Here is an 18,304-nt window from a genome sequence, read left to right as displayed (position 1 = left end):
CCAAAGCATAACTTAAAAGTGACTCCCCCACTCCCCACTCCCAAGGGTGACCAGACTGCACAATCTGCAGTCCAAAATATAGATTTATTATCCTTAAATAAAACCAGGGTGAGGAAAAGGGCCAAAATAACAAATAAAACAAACTACCAAAAACCCTGTTCTTACCTAGTGCTCAAATAAAACAACCAAACAACAGCGGTCTTACCTTAGTTTCTAGGCAAACCAGGAGAAAACTATCAAAATAATGTGGCTTCTCACCTCTACTAACAAAAAGTGTTGGACTGCTTTTCAAAAATAAATAATTACAACATTTACAAAAAAAGTACAAAAAGATTAACAAACAAAAATCAAGCGTCCTCAGACACACATCAGTTGGGAGCAGGAAGAGGGTGGAGCACTGGAGGTTAGAGGTGAGCAGATCGATCCTAATATCGCTAATATCGATACCAACCCTGGTATTGATATTGAATGATCCTCATGTAGACAGATCGATACTCAAGCTTTTTTTTCATCTTCCACATGCACTGACTGCTGCGCACACAGATTCATCAAAGTCTACTCTCTGTCCGTAAAAGCAGCGCTGCGCTGTGTCACACAACACGGAGCAGCGCACCCTTGTATTGTGGTTTGTTAGCCCTCTGCCTCAGGAGATTTTGTTTTAAGTTGTGTTGAGTGATATTTTTTAAACAAGAATGTTGTTTGTGATAATAAAGTATTTTGTTGTCATGTACAATGTTTGGCATAATTCTATCCTAGGTCTTTTGGATCCTTTCGATCTATGAAGCTTAAATATGAAAAAGTATCTGTATCGGTATCGTTATCGGCAATACTGGGCCTGTATTTACTAAAGTAAATACAGGCCCAGTATCAATATGATAAATACGAAAATTCCCGGTATTGCCCAGGTGTACTGCAGGTTGGTTTCAACCTTCCTTATAAAGCTGGGGGCCTTCATTGCTGGACCAATCAGCCGGTGCCATCTGTACAAGCTCACCTAAAGCAAGAGAGATTCACAACACACAGAATAAACAGCGCCTCACCTAGGTGGGGAGGGTAAATACACTCATATGCCACAAAACAACAACAACAAAAAAACCCACATATGACCTCAGGGTCATAACACATGTTGAAGACAAAGTGAAGAGGTCATGCACACAGACACACAGGGACAGACTGACAGGGGTGAAAAGTGAAACAGAACAAGAAACTAAACAAACCATCCTCACATTAACTCACACAGGATGAACAAGACAACACCAGTGCAACAAAACCAAAGTGGAACTCAAAAATGGCTGTAGTATATAGGATAAAGGAATACTGAGCACAAAACTCAAGAAAACACTCAAACATCCACAACCACCAAACTAAACGGAGACAAGACAAGCACTCGGGGTGGATTATGGCACTTGACACTATTTAGTTTTAGTATATTGCAAATTTGGCTTTCCTTCAATCACCAAAATTCTAAAAGCCTCTTCTTGCATCTTACAGAAAGATGTCTTCCATGCAAGCCACGCCTCCTTTCCACCCGCCTTCTGAGGAAGAAGCAACCATAAATCGGGATAATGCGACCTGGGCCTGTGATGAACGAGACAGCCTGAAAGAGACAGCGTCACCCTCTTTGCATGACCAGCCTCTCTTAAACGAGCTGCAGCCAATCAGAGAAAAGCCAATGGATGCTGAGTGGGACACTGTGGGGCCCCCTGTGATGGTGAGATTTACACACAAATATAAGATATTTGTAAGATACACCATGCTGCTGGAACTCAGATTCATCAGGCAGATGTGGTGACTATATGGACACATGTACACACAGCATTCATAAAACATTAATGAAATATGTGCAGGAATATGCACCTTATGCATGTACTCCTTCTTCATTATAAATTATGCACAATTCAAAGCATTTTCCAATACATTTTGACTCAGCGGAATGCAGCCAGTCAAGAAGATTATTTTTTATATCTGTTATTAAAATTTCAGTAGAAAGCACCGCAATTCAGAATATTAAGTACCTCTTAAGCACCTGTCACACCATGATGGCTCAAGGAAACACCTGAGGAAGTGATACGAATTTTGGATATCCATTTTTATTCTACAAAAGTCCTTTTCTCATTCACTAATTGTGTTCTTTGTCAGCTGATGTCCGCCGAGTCTCGAAAAGTTTTGTGCATGCTCAGAACTTTGAGTGGCATTAGGTGGAGAGCTTTCCTGGTGGCTGCTTTCCTGGTGGCTGCACGATTGTTTACCATTTTGTCCATGGGCTGTCCAAAGCTTCAGACTGGCTTCTGATTGGCCAAAGCTCTGGCACGGTTTATACATTTAGTATTTAGCAGAGTGAGACCCTGATGTAGCAATATTCAGCACTGCTGTTCGTTTAGCCAAGGTCAGAGTTAACTGAAGAAAAAGATACCTTTTTTGGTGCTATTTTATGTGGACGTCAGAGCACCCAGCAAATTCCCTTGGTGAGAAGGAGTTGTTTGAAGCTCTCACTTCTGCAGCTGCACTGAATGCTGGAACACTGACAAGACGGTAACAGCACACGAACATAGTGAGGCATTATGACATCACAATCCCTGAGCAATCCAGATTCTATATACATTTGCATTCAGATCTCGGTGAATCCCGCACAAATCCACCCCCCACCCTAGCATGCATATATGTTGTGAAACTGTGAAAATCATTCTGCTGAATGTAACGCTCTGTGTTCCCAGTGGAAATGTAATGTCATCTGTCCATCAGAGTCCAAAATCCATGGAGACCGACGGATTATGTGATTTTGCCACTGGACAAAATATTTAACCCCTTTATGCCCGAATTTATATAGCTGTATATAAAAAAATGTTTTGTGTGTGTTTTTGCCTTTAAGTAGATGGTAAATAATGTTGAGATTATTAATTTCACTTTTGCACAAAAACTAGATAGTAATATTGGGTATTCTGGTAATGACTTTATGTTATAATGTTATAATAATAATGATGGTATTTTGCAAATTTTGCGACAACAGGCATCCAGGTCAATTTGGTAAGTTGCATATTTGAGTCAGAGATTGTAGCATATATGCGACGATGGGCGTTAAGGGGTTAAATACGTAACTAATCCATTTGCTCTATCTGTCACAGTGTGACAACACCATTGTACTTGGCTAAGTTAGCTCCAGGTTTTTCAGAGTTATGCCTCAGTGCTGTGCTAAGTCGCCTTATTACATCACCAACTATTTTGAAAAATAACAAAATACAAGTTAATGAACCAGGATCTCACTGCTTTAAATTAAAAACAAAATTTAAGCAACAACAAAAAAGAAAAAAATATGGAAAAATTTTATTAATTATGTTTGTTATTCTTTGTCCTTTAAAGCTTTTTGATTTGCTTATTAACTGATTAAATGGTGGTTGATATTGATGTTTGAGATCAATCAAAAAAGCTATTTTATTTTGCTGTAAAATATTGTACACCTTTTTGCCACCTTTGGGGTACGAGTCAGGAATGTGCACGTATGATTAATTCCATATTTGACTCTCTGGGATCCATGGACTCAACCAAATTATTATTATTATTTTTATGTTTCTGGTCTGCTGAGGGATAAAGGTTACAATCAACACTGGGTCTGTATCAAAGCCTGTGTAAAGCCTGATTTTGGCTCTTGCTTGCCTCTACTGGTGGTTGGCTCTCACTGCGGTATTGTATCACTTCCTGTTCCGGAGCACAGCGGTGTTTTTCTGTATCTGTTAGCTGTTAATCTGCGCAGTTAGATTGATCTAGTTACCTAGATAATTTGTTTCACAGTGTAATCTTCACGTGCCTTAACTAAAGCACTCCCTCTGCTGAATCACCTCTAAATTATTTACACATTATTCACTTTGTGTGTTTTTAGGAATCCACTAGCTTAGCACAGCTACTAGCTCTTAGCCGGTTTAGCATGGCGGCTTCTCCTGTCTCTCCCGCACTTTTCTGCTCTGGGTGTGAAATGTTTAGTTATTCCTCGGCCTCCTTTAGCAGTAATGGTACTTGTAATAAGTGTAGCTTATTCGTAGCTTTGGAGGCCAGGCTGGGCGAATTGGAGACTCGGCTCCGCACCGTGGAAAATTCTACAGCTACCCAGGCCCCTGTAGTCGGTGCGGACCAAGGTAGCTTAGCAGCCGTTAGTTTCCCTCTGGCAGATCCCGAGCAGCCGGGAAAGCAGGCCGACTGGGTGACTGTGAGGAGGAAGCGTAGCCCTAAACAGAAGCCCTGTGTACACCACCAACCCGTTCACATTTCTAACCGTTTTTCCCCACTCGACGACACACCCGCCAAGGATCAAACTCTGGTTATTGGCGACTCTGTTTTGAGAAATGTGAAGTTAGCGACACCAGCAACCATAGTCAATTGTCTTCCGGGGGCCAGAGCAGGCGACATTGAAGGAAATTTGAAACTGCTGGCTAAGGCTAAGTGTAAATTTGGTAAGATTGTAATTCACGTCGGCAGTAATGACACCCGGTTACGCCAATCGGAGGTCACTAAAATTAACATTGAATCGGTGTGTAACTTTGCAAAAACAATGTCGGACTCTGTAGTTTTCTCTGGGCCCCTCCCCAATCGGACCGGGAGTGACATGTTTAGCCGCATGTTCTCCTTGAATTGCTGGCTGTCTGAGTGGTGTCCAAAAAATGAGGTGGGCTTCATAGATAATTGGCAAAGCTTCTGGGGAAAACCTGGTCTTGTTAGGAGAGACGGCATCCATCCCACTTTGGATGGAGCAGCTCTCATTTCTAGAAATCTGGCCAATTTTCTTAAATCCTCCAAACCGTGACTATCCAGGGTCGGGACCAGGAAGCAGAGTTGTAGTCTTACACACCTCTCTGCAGCTTCTCTCCCCCTGCCATCCCCTCATTACCCCATCCCCGTAGAGACGGTGCCTGCTCCCAGACCACCAATAACCAGCAAAAATCTATTTAAGCATAAAAATTCAAAAAGAAAAAATAATATAGCACCTTCAACTGCACCACAGACTAAAACAGTTAAATGTGGTCTATTAAACATTAGGTCTCTCTCTTCTAAGTCCCTGTTAGTAAATGATATAATAATTGATCAACATATTGATTTATTCTGTCTTACAGAAACCTGGTTACAGCAGGATGAATATGTTAGTTTAAATGAGTCAACACCCCCGAGTCACACTAACTGCCAGAATGCTCGTAGCACGGGCCGAGGCGGAGGATTAGCAGCAATCTTCCATTCCAGATTATTAATTAATCAAAAACCCAGACAGAGCTTTAATTCATTTGAAAGCTTGACTCTTAGTCTTGTCCATCCAAATTGGAAGTCCCAAAAACCAGTTTTATTTGTTGTTATCTATCGTCCTCCTGGTCGTTACTGTGAGTTTCTCTGTGAATTTTCAGACCTTTTGTCTGACTTAGTGCTTAGCTCAGATAAGATAATTATAGTGGGCGATTTTAACATCCACACAGATGCTGAGAATGACAGCCTCAACACTGCATTTAATCTATTATTAGACTCAATTGGCATTGCTCAAAATGTAAATGAGTCCACCCACCACTTTAATCATATCTTAGATCTTGTTCTGACTTATGGTATGGAAATTGAAGACTTAACAGTATTCCCTGAAAACTCCCTTCTGTCTGATCATTTCTTAATAACATTTACATTTACTTTGATGGACTACCCAGCAATGGGGAATAAGTTTCATTACACTATAAGTCTTTCAGAAAGTGCTGTAACTAGGTTTAAGGATATGATTCCTTCTTTATGTTCTCTAATGCCATATACCAACACAGTGCAGAGTAGCTACCTAAACTCTGTAAGTGAGATAGAGTATCTCGTCAATAGTTTTACATCCTCATTGAAGACAACTTTGGATGCTGTAGCTCCTCTGAAAAAGAGAGCTTCAAATCAGAAGTGCCTGACTCCGTGGTATAACTCACAAACTCGCAGCTTAAAGCAGATAACCCGTAAGTTGGAGAGGAAATGACGTCTCACTAATTTAGAAGATCTTCACTTAGCCTGGAAAAACAGTCTGTTGCTCTATAAAAAAGCCCTCCGTAAAGCTAGGACATCTTACTATTCATCACTAATTGAAGAAAATAAGAACAACCCCAGGTTTCTTTTCAGCACTGTAGCCAGGCTGACAAAGAGTCAGAGCTCTATTGAGCCGAGTATTCCTTTAACTTTAACTAGTAATGACTTCATGACTTTTTTTGCTAATAAAATTTTAACTATTAGAGAAAAAATTACTCATAACCATCCCAAAGATGTATCGTTATCTTTGGCTGCTTTCAGTGATGCCGGTATTTGGTTAGACTCTTTCTCTCAGATTGTTCTGTCTGAGTTATTTTCATTAGTTACTTCATCCAAACCATCAACATGTCTATTAGACCCCATTCCTACCAGGCTGCTCAAGGAAGCCCTACCATTATTTAATGCTTCGATCTTAAATATGATCAATCTATCTTTATTAGTTGGCTATGTACCACAGGCTTTTAAGGTGGCAGTAATTAAACCATTACTTAAAAAGCCATCACTTGACCCAGCTATCTTAGCTAATTATAGGCCAATCTCCAACCTTCCTTTTCTCTCAAAAATTCTTGAAAGGGTAGTTGTAAAACAGCTAACTGATCATCTGCAGAGGAATGGTCTATTTGAAGAGTTTCAGTCAGGTTTTAGAATTCATCATAGTACAGAAACAGCATTAGTGAAGGTTACAAATGATCTTCTTATGGCCTCAGACAGTGGACTAATCTCTGTGCTTGTTCTGTTAGACCTCAGTGCTGCTTTTGATACTGTTGACCATAAAATTTTATTACAGAGATTAGAGCATGCCATAGGTATTAAAGGCACTGCGCTGCGGTGGTTTGAATCATATTTATCTAATAGATTACAATTTGTTCATGTAAATGGGGAATCTTCTTCACAGACTAAGGTTAATTATGGAGTTCCACAAGGTTCTGTGCTAGGACCAATTTTATTCACTTTATACATGCTTCCCTTAGGCAGTATTATTAGACGGCATTGCTTAAATTTTCATTGTTACGCAGATGATACCCAGCTTTATCTATCCATGAAGCCAGAGGACACACACCAATTAGCTAAACTGCAGGATTGTCTTACAGACATAAAGACATGGATGACCTCTAATTTCCTGCTTTTAAACTCAGATAAAACTGAAGTTATTGTACTTGGCCCCACAAATCTTAGAAACATGGTGTCTAACCAGATCCTTACTCTGGATGGCATTACCCTGACCTCTAGTAATACTGTGAGAAATCTTGGAGTCATTTTTTATCAGGATATGTCATTCAAAGCCCATATTAAACAAATATGTAGGACTGCTTTTTTGCATTTACGCAATATCTCTAAAATTAGAAAGGTCTTGTCTCAGAGTGATGCTGAAAAACTAATTCATGCATTTATTTCCTCTAGGCTGGACTATTGTAATTCATTATTATCAGGTTGTCCTAAAAGTTCCCTGAAAAGCCTTCAGTTAATTCAAAATGCTGCAGCTAGAGTACTAACGGGGACTAGAAGGAGAGAGCATATCTCACCCATATTGGCCTCTCTTCATTGGCTTCCTGTTAATTCTAGAATCGAATTTAAAATTCTTCTTCTTACTTATAAGGTTTTGAATAATCAGGTCCCATCTTATCTTAGGGACCTCATAGTACCATATCACCCCAATAGAGTGCTTCGCTCTCAGACTGCAGGCTTACTTGTAGTTCCTAGGGTTTGTAAGAGTAGAATGGGAGGCAGAGCCTTCAGCTTTCAGGCTCCTCTCCTGTGGAACCAGCTCCCAATTCGGATCAGGGAGACAGACACCCTCTCTACTTTTAAGATTAGGCTTAAAACTTTCCTTTTTGCTAAAGCTTATAGTTAGGGCTGGATCAGGTGACCCTGAACCATCCCTTAGTTATGCTGCTATAGACTTAGACTGCTGGGGGGTTCCCATGATGCACTGAGTGTTTCTTTCTCTTTTTGCTCTGTATGCACCATTCTGCATTTAATCATTAGTGATTGATCTCTGCTCCCCTCCACAGCATGTCTTTTTCCTGGTTCTCTCCCTCAGCCCCAACCAGTCCCAGCAGAAGACTGCCCCTCCCTGAGCCTGGTTCTGCTGGAGGTTTCTTCCTGTTAAAAGGGAGTTTTTCCTTCCCACTGTCGCCAAGTGCTTGCTCACAGGGGGTCGTTTTGACTGTTGGGGTTTTTACGTAATTATTGTATGGCCTTGCCTTACAATATAAAGCGCCTTGGGGCAACTGTTTGTTGTGATTTGGCGCTATATAAATAAAATTGATTGATTGATTGATTGTATGTGCACTAGCACGTATGATGCTTATAGTTTGTAAAATGAGAAAAAATGCTGACTTATCAGAATCATATGAACATATTTCAAAATTCAACCACTGTATTTTCTGGAGTATGTCACATTTTTATTTTATTTTATTATTTTTATTACTAGTTTGGGAGGCCCTGTGACTTATACTCTGGTGCGACTTATATACGTATATTGATAATTCATTCAATCACTCATCTTCAACCACTTACTCCAAGTAAGGGTCGCGGGGGGCTGGAGCCTATCTCAGCAGTCATAGAGCGCAAGGCGGGGTACACCCTGGACAGGACGCCAGTCTGTCACAGCTGATAATTCACAGGTTTGTTATTAATAATAGTCATTATAATGACGATTTATAAAGAACTTTCACAAAAATCAAAGCACTGAACAAAATAAACTCCAATAATAAAAGGATAAATGCCAATAAAAAATAACACACCACAACAATGCACGAAAATCCCAAAGTGAAAGAGCTCATAACACATAGTCTGGTGTGACTTATCTGCTGATGTGACTTATGTATGGCTTCTTCTTCTTCAAGAGACATTTTTGACGTGAAACCTCTACTAAGGTGTGACTTAAATACGGTAAATACCCTGTGCATTGGGGATAGTAGGGCACAGGCATGTGTTTATGTGTGTCTATTGACAAGATCACGCAAAAATGGCTTGACAGATTTCCTTAAAATGTGTTGAAAATATTACTCTGACAAGATATCTAGAGGTGATTAGATTTTGAAGTAGTTTGGTTAAAGGTCTAGGTCAAGGAAACCATGGTCTGAAAAGCACCTTTATTTGTATATCTCAAAACCACCAAAAATCTAACGGGCTGATCTAAATCATATATTGATCAGCAATATATTTGTGATTGATTGGTATGAATGACTTCATAATGAAGTCACAAAGAGGGCATATGATGTTGTCATACATAGTCAAAAACACCATTACAGACATATGATGTGCAGGGCACAGGGTATGCATCAGCCCTCTGACACCTTTCACTGCAATTGAACACGACATACTGTCATAAGGATTCATATGTCAAAGACAAACTGAGAGATTTGCAGGTATTGATAAATAAATACATCATACAAATCAGTGGTGGAAAGTCAGAAAAGAATTTTAGCTATTGACTGCATAATGCAGATCCTGTGTACCTAATAAATGTTAAAATGGATTTCCACACGCTGTGCAGAGGTTTTCTGTTGTCAGTGTGCTGCAGGCAGTGCTGCAGGCCGCCCACTGAGGAAGCTCCTCCAGAGGGCATATACCCCTCAGGTTCTGCTCTTCTCCACAGCTGGCTCTCACATGTACGTGCATGTGTGTGCGTGTTCAGGTGTTATTTGTCTTGAGGTTATGTGTGTCTCTTGTGGGCGACCAGTGTTTGACTTCAGCCTCTGTGGATAGTGGAAAGTTTTGAGAATAAAGATGCCTTAGGTATTAGCTCTGTTGCAGAATAAACAGTTGTCCAGCAAAAACTTTTGTTTATTGTGTAAAATAATATTTTTTACACAATTTTATTTTAGAATTTTCACTTCCTCACTTATCTTCAACCTCTTATCCGGGCTCAGGTTGCAGGGGCAGAGCTCCAGTAGGGGACCCCAAACTTCCCTTTCCTGGGCCACATGAAGCATCTCTGTCTGGGAGATACCGAAGTGTACCCTGGCCAGTGAGGAGATATAATCTCTCCACTTTGTCCTGGGCCTTCCCCGGGGTCCCCGCCCAGCTGCACGGGCCTGGAACACCTTCCTAGGGAGGCAACTGGGGGCATGCTTAAGGGCCCCTTTACACATAACACAAATGAAGCCAACTAGTGCACGAAGGAGGAACTGCATGCCATTCGTGAAAAATCTGAGCCACCTCTAACGCCTCATACACCTGTCGCTACAACTATTCGCGTACACCAGCGGCCGAAAGACAGAGAGTGTCCTGTGAGAGCCCATTCGATCCCTCTCGTGGCAGGTGTTTGCCAAATTCCAGGTGACACACATGAACATCCAACACCACTCGCTGGACACTTAGAAAAGCCGGGGCTACGTGAACTCCTTCACTTGGGGCAAGACCTCATTCCCTACCTGAGTAGGCAATCCATCGGTTTCCTGCTGAGAACCATAGCTTCAGATTTAGAGATGCTGATCCTCATCCCAGCCATTTCACACTTGGCTGCAAACCGATCCAGTGAGTGCTGGAGGTCACAGGCTGATGAAGCCAACAGGACCACATCATCTGCCAAAAACAGTAATGAGACCCTGAGTCCACGAAACTCAAAACCCTCCTCCTCCCGACTATGCCTCGATATCCTGTCCATGCATTCACAAATAGGACTGGTGACACGGCGCAGCCCTGGCGGAGGCCAACCCCCACCGGAAATGAGTCCAACTTACTGCCAAGAACCCGAACACAGCATCTCTCTTTGTGAGTACAAAGATTGGATGGACCGGAGAAGGGACCCCCTCACTCCATATTGCTGCAGCACCTCCCACAGTATCTCCCGGGGTACTTGATCATAAGCCTTGTTCAAGTCCACAAAACACATGGGCATAGTCCAGGATTCTTGTGAGAATGAAGAGCTGGCCTATTGTTCCACGGTCAGAACAGAACCCGCATTGTTCCTCTTCAATCTGAAGTTTGACTATCGGCTGAACCCTCCTTTCCAGCACCCTGGAGTAGGCTGAGTAGTGTGATGCCCCTGTAATTGGCACACACTCTCTGGTCCCCTTTTTAAATATGGGGACCGCCACCCCAGTTTGCCACTCCTTTCGGCACTGTCCCAGACCTCAATGCAACGTTGAACAGACGCCTCATCCGACTACCACTGAGACTATCTCAGTAACTTCCAACAGGGAAATTGACGATGATCTATTGTCAGCTTCCAGCTCTACAGGGTGCTCCAGTCTGATACAGGAGTTCATCAAAGTGTTCCTTCCAGTGCACAATTGTCTCCTCAGTTGATGTCAACAGAATTCCATCCTTACTGTAGACAGCTTGGATGATTTCCCGTTTTCCTCTCCTGAGGTTCCTCACGGTCCACCAGAAGCACCTTGGTGGTGACTGAAAGTCCTTCTCCATGGTTTCTGTGAACTCCTCCCACACCCGCTGCTTTACCTCCCTCATAGCAGGGGCTGCTGCCCTTCGGGCCTGTCTGTTCTTTACAACTACCTCCGGAGTTCTCCGAGATAACATATCCCACAAGGACTCTTTCTTCATTCAAACTGCTTCCATGACCACCGGTGTCCACCACAGTGTTCGAGCGCTGTTGCCTCTCGAGGCACCTAAGACCTTCAGGCTGCAGCTCCCCACTGCAGCTTCAGCAATGGAGGCTTTGAACATTTCCCATTCTGGTTCAATGCCATCAACCTCCACAGGGATGCCAGAAAAGCTCCACCAGAGAAGTGAGTTGAAGATCTGTCAGACATTGGGCTGCTCCAGACATTCCCAGTTCACCTGCACTATGTGTTTGGACTTACCAGGTCTGTGCAAAGTCCTCTCCCACCCTCTGATCCAACTCACCACCAGATGGTGATCAGTTGACAGCTCTCCCTCTCTCTTCACCCAAGTGTCCAGAACATGTGGCCTCAGATCAGATGATCCGATCACAAAATCAGTCATCGACGTTCAGCCTAGGGTGCTCTGGTACTATGTACACTAATGAGCATCCTGGTGTTCTTTATGTACTGTCCATGACTAGCACAGAAGTCCAATAGCAAATGACAGCTCTGGTTTAGATCAAGGAGGCCGTTCCTGCCAATCACGTCTCTCCAGGTGTCTCTGTCATTGCCCACGTGTGCGTTGAATACCTCAGCACAACAATGGAGCCCCCATTGGAGCCCCATACAGGACTCCATTGAGGGACTCCAAGAAGGCTGAATAATCCGAACTGCTGTTCAGTGCTAACATACAAACAACAGTCAGAGTTTTCCCCTCCTGCCACCCGAAGGTGCAGGGAGGTGACCATCTCATCTCCCGGGGTAAACCCCAATTTAGCAGCTCCCAGCCAGGAACTTGTGAGTATACCCACACCCACCCGGCGCCTCAGGCTGTGCGTGAGACCCACCGGGTCTAAGTGGTAGTGCTCCACCTTCAGCACAAGTTCCAGCTCCTTCCCCCCACAGTGAGGTAACATTCCACACTCCTGGAGCTAGCCTCTGCTGCCAGAGTCTGGTCTGTCGAGGTCCTCGACTTTCACTGCCACCCAATGGGAAGTGCACCCAACCCCAGCGGTTCCCTCTGCGGGTGGTGAGCCCACAGGGTGGAGATGGAAAGTCCATGTTGCCTTCTCGGGCTGTGCCCAACCGGGCTCTGTGGAAAATCTGGCCACCAGGCACTCGCTGATGGTCCGTCCAGGCCTGGCTCCAGACGGGGGCCCCAGGCTTTCTCCGGGCTGGGTCACATTTCCTCTTCATTGTTTTTTCATGGTCTGGCCCTACCAGGAGCACAAAGGTTCCAGACAACATAGCTCTCAGGTTCATAGGAGCACACGAACCTCTCCACCACGATAAGGTGATGGTTCCTGGAGAGGAACCATTTTAGAATTTAGTTTTTCTTAAAATTCACAAAATATTTTCTTTTGGAAATTTCTAGCAATTTACAACTGCAGTAGAATTTCTGTATATTAATTGTCTGCAACAATCATTTCAAAACAGCTGAAAAACACACAGCAGAACAGTTTGGCCTCATGTTGCATTAGTATAGAAACATTAAAGGTCTCAAACCAAAAATGGTGCTGGAAATGATTGGTGTGCCGACACTTTCTTCTCTCTATATATATTAAATGCACAACAACAACAATAATTAGATGGCACACAGTGTTATACAGCACCCTGTTTATATGTAACTGCTATGTGTTTACTAAGAATGTGGCTAGTAATTGTATTTCTGTTTTTAATTGCATAAAATGTGTGAAAATAAAACATTACACTGGCCAGGGGATACTCCATTTTTCACTTTGTCCACAATCACATGTACTTCTGTAGATGTTTGCCATATCTCAGGATCAGTGTTGCCACAGTTACTTTGAAAAAGTAACTTAGTTACTTTACTGATTACTCAATTGTAAAAGTAACTTAGTTACTTTACTGATTACTCAATTGTAAAAGTAACTAAGTTAGATTACTAGTTACTTTTTTAGTTACTTTTCCCAGCTGCCGACAACAACCCTCTGCCACCTCAACATGACAATGATACCTGTTTTGCCAAAACTCACTTTATAGTCACCCTTTCTTGACTTCAATGAAAATAATACTTGTTTTATAAAAAGTAAAATAAAGACGTCTTTCTTGACCTCATATTTAACTGTTGACAGCACTGTAACAGTAAAACTTGCAATTTCGAGCCTACATTGTTTATAAAGGTAACTATTAAATTCTAACATTTTTCTAACATTTAAATTCTCTCTAAACATTTTACTTGTCGAAATTATTATTATTTTAAGCAATATTAGTTGTAGTAAAAAACGGCTTCAAAATTGCACCTTTAATCTAGGGGTGTTGTGGGGGGGGCACATCCTTGCCCCACGCCCCCATTCCATCTAGATTCGCCCCTGCTTTGGCGTTTGAGCACAAAGAATGGATAACATTTATTTATGCAGAAAACATGACCAGATTTACAGGTAAGAAAGTTTTATTGCGTTTTCACATCATGTGGTCCTCAGAAAGAGAGTTTAGGTGCATTTGAGTGGAAAATAGTGTTAGTTGTTGATGTGTCGCGGAGGATCAGCTGTTTTTAACGACCAGATACAGAGTGGCTCAGCTCAGAATTCTAAATAAAGGAGGAAAAAAAGTATAAAAATGCCTTTGTAAAGTTCAGTGCAGGTGTGCTGATCACCGCGCTTTAAGAGGTGAGGACGAGTCGAGCAGCTGCAAAAAACCGCGGATGAAAAGCTCACAGCTCGCTTAAAGTGGGCAGTTCAGTCGAACCCCGACCTCCTGCCCACGGACCAAGTTTAATGCTGCTGTTGACCCACAATGAAAAATAATAGTAACGCACAGTGACATGGAGAAGTAACTTTAATCTGATTACTGATTTGGAAAGATTAATGCGTTAGATTACTCGTTACTAAAAAAAGTGGTCAGATTAGAGTAACGCGTTACTAAGTAACGCGTTACCGGCATCACTGCTCAGGATTCACTAGTTATATGGTTGCAATTTTGTATATATATATACGAGGTCTGTCCGTAAAGTATCGTACCTTTTTATTTTTTTCAAAAACTATATGGATTTCATTCATATGTTTTTACGTCAGACATGCTTGAACCCTCGTGCGCATGCCTGTCGGTGACGTCATTCGCCTGTGAGCACGCCTTGTGGAAGGAGTGGTCCCACCCCCTCATTGGATTTTCATTGTCTGGAAATGGCGGAATGAAAAGGACTTTTTTCCATCAGAATTTTTTCAGAAGCTGTTAGAGACTGGCACCTGGAAACCATTCGAAAAATTTATCTGGCTTTCAGTGAAAATTTTACGGGCTTCACAGAGAATAAGGACTTTAACTACAGGTTTAAGGACCCCTTTAAAGGACGGTCGGTGCGCCGCGCTGCGAGCTGCGACGATGCGGCACAAACCACTGGATCATTTCTAAGCTGATGGCTCTGTGGATACGAGACCGTTGTGTGCTCTTTCTCTGGTTATCACAAGACCTGGACATCAGCCATTTTCCGGCAGATTTCACTTTTAACAAGAGATTTTGTCATGGAAAGCCGCGCGGAGGCTTCGCGCGTCACGACCGATTCGCTGATGAAGCGAGACAAAGGAACACCTCCGTTTCAGAGTGTTAGAGGACAAGTTGGGACATGTCCAGCTCTCCACAAGTTCTTTTATACTCACTCGACTGGTAAGCACTGAAAGCCAGATAAATTTTTCGAATGGTTTCCAGGTGCCAGTCTCTAACAGCTTCTGAAAAAATTCTGATGGAAAAAAAGTCCTTTTCATTCCGCCATTTCCAGACAATGAAAATCCGACGAGGGGGTGGGACCACTCCTTCCACAAGGCGTGCTCACAGGTGAATGACGTCACCGACAGGCGTGGAAAAACTCACGCATGCGCACGAGGGTTCAAGCATGTCTGACGTAAAAACATATGAATGAAATCCATATAGTTTTTGAAAAAAATAAAAAGGTACGATACTTTACTGACAGACCTCGTATATATATATATATATATATATATATACAAAAAGTTTCCATTTGCTTCAACAGTTCTAAAAATGACTGTAAACACCCCTTGTTGTATATCAATAACTGGTAAGTGTCATGATCCCCGTCTGTGTCTGCCCTTACCCTCTGCCACCCTCTTGTGACTGTTCCTGGCAACCCAGTCTCACGTCATTTCGTGATGGCATCTTGAAATGTAAATTAATCTATGGTTCGTGATACCATCACAAAAAGATGCATTTTCCTGACGGGAGCACAAATTCATCTTGTGATGGGAGCTCGAAATGCAGAGTGATGTCGGGGTGGGGGGTGGGGGTCTGGTCTGAGAGGGTTACGGTTAGGGTTATGGAAAGGGAGAGGGTTAGAAATAGTAAAATAAAAAAACATGTGGCAAAAATGTGACTCATTTCATGATGGGCAAAAGCGTGAACAAAGCGTGAGACTGGGCTGTTCCTGGTGTTATTATTTGGAGTTCCCTGTGATTTTTCCTGCCATTTTGGACATTTCTGTTGTGATTGTGTGTCATGTTTTTTGACCTTTCTCTGCCTCTTTGACCATTCTCCTACCTATCTACTCACGGACACTGTTGCCAGATTTGAACTGCTCATCTATGTTTTCACCTTTGACCTCTTCTGTCAAAATGAGTCAATAAAGACAACATTTAGAATTTTTTGTGTGTGTGATATCTGTGTTGGGCCATCCATCCATCTCAGCCATCCATCCTTCTTTGGCATTACATTCAGGCTGACGCTGGCTGCGCAGGTGATGCAGGCCGTGCTTCATTTCTTTACAGTGCATCCAGAAAGTATTCACAGTGCTTCACTTTTTCCCCATTTTGCTATGTTACAGCCTTATTCCCAAATGGAGAAAATTTAATTTTTCCCCTCAAAATTCTACACATAACACCTCATGATGACAACATGGAAAAAAAAAAATCGAAAAACAAAAACCCTAAGAAATCACACGTACATAAGTATTCACACCCTTTGCTCAATATTTTTTTGATGCACCTTTTGGCAGCTATTACAGCCTTGAGTCTTGTTGAATACGATACCACAAGCTTGGTGCACCTATCTTTGGGCTGTTTTGTCCATTCCTCTTTGCAGCACCTCTCAAGCTCCATCTGGTTGGATGGGAAGCGTCAGTGCACAGACATTTTCAGATCTCTCCAGAGATGTTCTCTGGATCTGGCTGGGCCACTCAAGGACATTCACAGAGTTGTCCTGAAGCCACTCCTTTGATATCTTGGCTGTGTGTTTAGGGTCATTGTCCTGCTGAAAGATGAACCATCGCTCCAGTTTAAGGTCAAGAGCGCTCTGGAGCAGGTTTTCATCCAGGATGTCTCTGTACATTGCTGCTTTCATCTTTCCCTCAATTCTGACTAGTCTCCCAGTTCCTGCTGCTGATAAACATCCCCACTATGCTTCACTGTAGGGATGGTGCCTGGTTTCCTCCAAACATGACCCCTGACATTCACGCCAAAGAGTTAAATCTTTGTCTCATCAGACCAGAGATCTTTGTCTCTCATGGTCTGAGAGTCCTTCAGGTGCCTTTTACCAAACCCATAACTGGTGCCTCCTTCAAAAATGGTTGAGTGGATTCCGTGATATAACATAGCCGATGTCCACCATTTAATCTAGTTAACACTGAATAAATCTGCTTCTGTGTAGGTTTTATGAATCTGCTGTGACGACAAATCCTGCAAAGACCTCGAGACCTAAGCCTGGTTCACATGGCAGGATCTTAAAATTATCTTTAGGTTTCCAAAACCTGAGAGACAACACATGTGAAGATAAAAAATCATGGATCTAACAGGTATGGTCATACAGTGTGTGGTGTTCAGCCACACGGTAAGGACAACAACACCACACATGAACAGATTTCACACACGAACATTCCCAGCTCAGACAGGAAATCTCGCAAAATCTCTCGAGATTAAACGTGACTTCAGCGTAAACAAATGGAGGTACTTTGTGGACTATTTAAAACAGAGGGGAAAAAAATGATACAAAAATAAAATGAAAAGGTGTTCTTTAAAGGAGTGGACACAGTGCGACCACTGGACTTTCTGGAAAGTCAGAACAGCTGTTTTGATTTTATTTTCCGCTCCGTGCATCCGTCACCTCGCTTTCTGATTGGCTGCACGTCACATTCAGCAGGCTGCGTGCACATTTGTGGTCGGAGGACACCACACATGCTGCGATATCGGGCCAAAAAAATCCAACATGTTGAATATTCCAGATTTGCGATCGGAGCGCTCCTGACTCCCTTCCGAGCAGATCAGAATGCTCTTAACACACCACACACGGGAGGACTATCTGATAAGATTATCTTTAGCGTCATCACATTTGTTGGGGCGTCCTTAAGAATGTCGGAAGGGGAAGATCGGGTCCAATATCGGCCTAATTATCCTGCCGTGTGAACCCGGCCTTAGTCATCAGAACTGCATCTGTTTGTGGTGAGAGTGCGAACTTGTTCAGGTTCGCCTGTCTTGATACGTCTCTGGGTCCTTGACCTTTGGGACCAAGACACCTGGAAGGAGCTCATGAAGCCATGTGGTCACTGCACAGAGGTGTTGGTGATGCTAAAACTATGTTGTACAAACTAAAACGTGGAAGACAGACTTTCAAAAAGCTGCTGATGTTGCTTACGTTTTGATATCCTAATTTAACTTTTTTTTAGGTTAATACATCTTTGCTCACCTCTGACATGATTTCCAACTTGTATTTAGTGCCTTGCTCAAGGACAGTCTGAGTGAGGATCGAGCTTGCAGAGGATATAGGCTGTCTCCTGCAGGGACTGTGTGACCTTTTGAGTTATAATACGATCTCCC

At 42.6% G+C, this 18,304-nt stretch overlaps 1 protein-coding gene across 1 annotated transcript in view; it reads left to right on the top strand.

Annotated features, from left to right (window-relative positions):
* The window catches only part of LOC117515355 (transcription factor SOX-6-like), a 420,160-nt gene that overhangs the window by 160,783 nt on the left and 241,073 nt on the right, over positions 1-18,304 (top strand). Inside the window, exon 3 of the mRNA XM_034175874.1 lies at positions 1,492-1,711. Within this exon, the coding sequence (XP_034031765.1) occupies positions 1,496-1,711 (216 nt within the window). The 5' untranslated portion in view covers positions 1,492-1,495. The remainder of the gene's footprint in view (positions 1-1,491; positions 1,712-18,304) is intronic.

Source organism: Thalassophryne amazonica, chromosome 8 (genome assembly GCF_902500255.1).
Source record: "Thalassophryne amazonica chromosome 8, fThaAma1.1, whole genome shotgun sequence".
Lineage (NCBI taxonomy): Eukaryota > Metazoa > Chordata > Actinopteri > Batrachoidiformes > Batrachoididae > Thalassophryne > Thalassophryne amazonica.
The sequence above is the reverse complement of the archived record's forward strand: the minus strand, read 5'-3'. Positions and strand labels throughout refer to the sequence as shown.